Raw genomic sequence first — 2,966 nt, 5'->3', positions numbered from 1 at the left:
TCCACAACAATCCCATCAAAGTTCTGTAACTTCAATCTACGCAGCTTCAATCAGAGCTACGCGATGTACATATGTTTCTGTCGACAGTTCTAGTGTCGGTGAAAGATTGTAACGGGCGTTTGCACACGGCGTGAGCACTTCTTGATAGCGGATCGCAGGCGAATCTTATCTCCGAAAGGCTGAATCTCCCCTCTGATATGGTCCTGGCGGACCCAGGTTTCAACAAACAGGCTCCAATAGACATTCTACTGGGTTTGGAGTATTTCTACGAGTTCCTGTTATTGAATGGAGGTCGGGTCCAAATTCAGCGGATAGGTGAGGGTCTACCGCTCTTCGTTAATACCGTATTTGGGCAGCTGGCAAGGCGGATTTGGACAGTCTGAACCCAGTTCCATGCTGCCACGTGTCGGATGACCCGACTCTAGGTGAGAAGATCGAACGGTTCTGGAAAATTGAAGAGATGCCAGATGTACCACGGCGGACCAAAGAAGAGTAGGATTGCGAGGAGTACTTTGAAGCTACTTTCTCTAGAGATGCCACGGGGAGGTACGTTGTGCGTCTGCCAAAACGAATGGGATTTGAGCGGATGGTCGGTGAATCAAAGGATATGGCTGTGCGAAGACTGGTGCAACTAGAACGGCGGTTGGACAAGAACGAAGAATTGCGCAGGCGTTACAACGAGGCGATGCAGACGTATTTGGACCAAAAACATATGGTGATGGTACCGGAGGAGAAGCTAAAGCGTGATAAACGGCTTTTTTTTTTTTTAGTTATAGTCACTTTAACGCTCTTGGGTCATTCGTGACTTGTCCGGGGGTGAGATTATAACTCTTGACTTTGGCGTGAGAGGTATGGATGCTAACCACTACACCGGGGTCGCCCCCATAAACGGCTCTCTTGTTACCTGCCTCATCATCCGGTAATCAAAGAGTCGAGTGCGACCACGAAATTTCGGGCAGTTTTCAACGGTTCGGCTAAAACAACATCCAACTACTCTCTGAATGATGCTTTGATGACGGGTCCAGTGATTCAGGATCCGTTGTTCGATCTGGTTCTGCGATTCCGCAAGTACTTTATCGCTTTAGTTGGTGGCATTGAGAAGATGTACCTGCAGGTGAAGGTACATTTTGATGACGCTGCTCTTCTGCGGATTTTGTGGAGATTTTCCTAAAACGAGACCATAGCAACTTACGCGATGTCCAGGGTCACGTTTGGTTTGGCGCCATCATCGTTTCATGCAACGAGGTGTTTGCAGCAGCTGGCGCACGACAAAGGTAGTCAGTTTCCACGAGCGAAAGCGGCGCTCTTGAATGATTTCTACATTGATGATTTTATTGGAGGGGCAGACTCAGAAAGCGAAGCTATATTGTTACGGCAAGAGTTGGAGCAGTTGATGCCTAAAGGTGGTTTTAGACTACGAAAATGGGTCAGCAACGCCAAGAGTGCGTTGGCGGGTCTGACCGCAGATGAATTGGGAACTCAATCATCACTTAGTTTCGACCAGGAACTGGTGAAAACCCTAGGAATTCACTGGCAACCAGGGCCAGATTTGTTGGGTGTAGACGTATCGTGTCTCGCTGTAAACGGACAGTGGACAAGGCGCAAGGTTTACTCCGTCATTGCTCAACTATGGGATCCTTGCGGTTTCACGGCTCCAGTCATCTCGTGGGCAAAGGTTCACATGCAGCTATTGTGGGTAGCCTCTCAAGGTTGGGACGATCCATTGTCGCAGGACTTAGCTAGTCGCTGGACGGATTTTTATCAGCAGCTGCCCAAACTCTCGGATATCAAAGTGGACCGGCACGCATTCACTAATCATCCAATTCTGATCCAATTTCACGTCTTCTCGGATGCGTCCGAAGCTGCTTACGGCGTGTGTATCTACGCTAGATCCATCAACCAACTGGGGCAGATAAAGGTGGAACTCTTCGCGGCAAAATCTCGTCCAGCTAGTTTGAAGAAGACTACTCTCGCCAGGTTAGAGTTATGCGGTGCCTTCATGGCAGCAAAACTATATCGTTCGATCGTCAAGGCACTCGGGATGAATAGAACCGAAACTTGGTTCTGGTCAGATTCGACAGTTGTGCTATCGTGGTTGAAGCGGCCATCGTACGTGTGGCCAACATTTGTTGCGAATCGTGTTTCGCATATTCAGGAGCTAACGAAAGGTCACCGCTGGAACCATGTCAAGGGCACGGGGAATCCAGCCGATCTTGTGTCTCGGAGAGTAATGCCAAGGGATCTCGTCGATATGCAGCACTGGTTCAATGGGCCACCCTGGTTATCCTTGCTTGATCAACATTGGAATATCGAACAAAACTTGAAGTACGAGGAACCATCGGAGGAGTTGCTGGAGAAAAAGAAGCACGTCTTTGTGGCGGTGGGTTGTCCACAACCTCACTCACTTTTGAATAATTACTCATGCTATTGGAAACTTTTGCGGATTACAGCGTACTGCATAAAATTCATCCGTAGCTTGCAGCTGCTCCATCCGTTCCTAGATCAACAAGGCATAATTCGCGTTGGTGGCTGGCTAAATCTCGCCGATGAATCATACGCCGTCCGACACCCCACGATTATCCCTAGTAACCACTCATTCTCAAGGCAGATAGCTGTCGCATACCATAACCTGTCGCTCCATTCTGGCCCCCGAATGACGCTCGCTCAAATACGGCAAGAATTTTGGCCCCTACGGGGTAAGGCACTGGCAACTTATACTTTCCGAAACTGCATTCGCTGCTTTCGAAGCAACCCTGTCCCTATATCCCAACCACCTGGTCAACTCCCAAAACCTCGTACCACTCCCACTCGTGCATTTGCGGTCACTGGTGTGGATTATTGTGGTCCAGTCTACCTAAAGCCCGCACATCGTCGAGCAGCTGCGCTGAAAGCCTACAACGCAGTTTTTCATCAACACAGGAGGCAGGCTTTTCGTTTCGGGTCCTTTCGTTGAATCGAGATTTTCG

General features: G+C 49.2%; 1 protein-coding gene across 1 annotated transcript; it reads left to right on the top strand.

Annotated features, from left to right (window-relative positions):
* Positions 1-607: 607 nt before the first annotated feature.
* On the top strand, positions 608-2,462 carry LOC135712250 (uncharacterized). The gene is made up of 4 exons (XM_065235207.1): positions 608-743; positions 960-1,120; positions 1,256-2,380; positions 2,451-2,462. Exons 1-4 carry the CDS (start codon positions 608-610, stop codon positions 2,460-2,462), a joined length of 1,434 nt encoding a protein of 477 aa, XP_065091279.1.
* Positions 2,463-2,966: the final 504 nt, after the last annotated feature.

The sequence above is a fragment of the Ochlerotatus camptorhynchus genome, unplaced genomic scaffold, assembly GCF_037179485.1.
Source record: "Ochlerotatus camptorhynchus isolate MF236.1 unplaced genomic scaffold, CSIRO-AGI_Acam_v1.1 ptg000467l, whole genome shotgun sequence".
NCBI lineage: Eukaryota > Metazoa > Arthropoda > Insecta > Diptera > Culicidae > Ochlerotatus > Ochlerotatus camptorhynchus.
The sequence above is the reverse complement of the archived record's forward strand: the minus strand, read 5'-3'. Positions and strand labels throughout refer to the sequence as shown.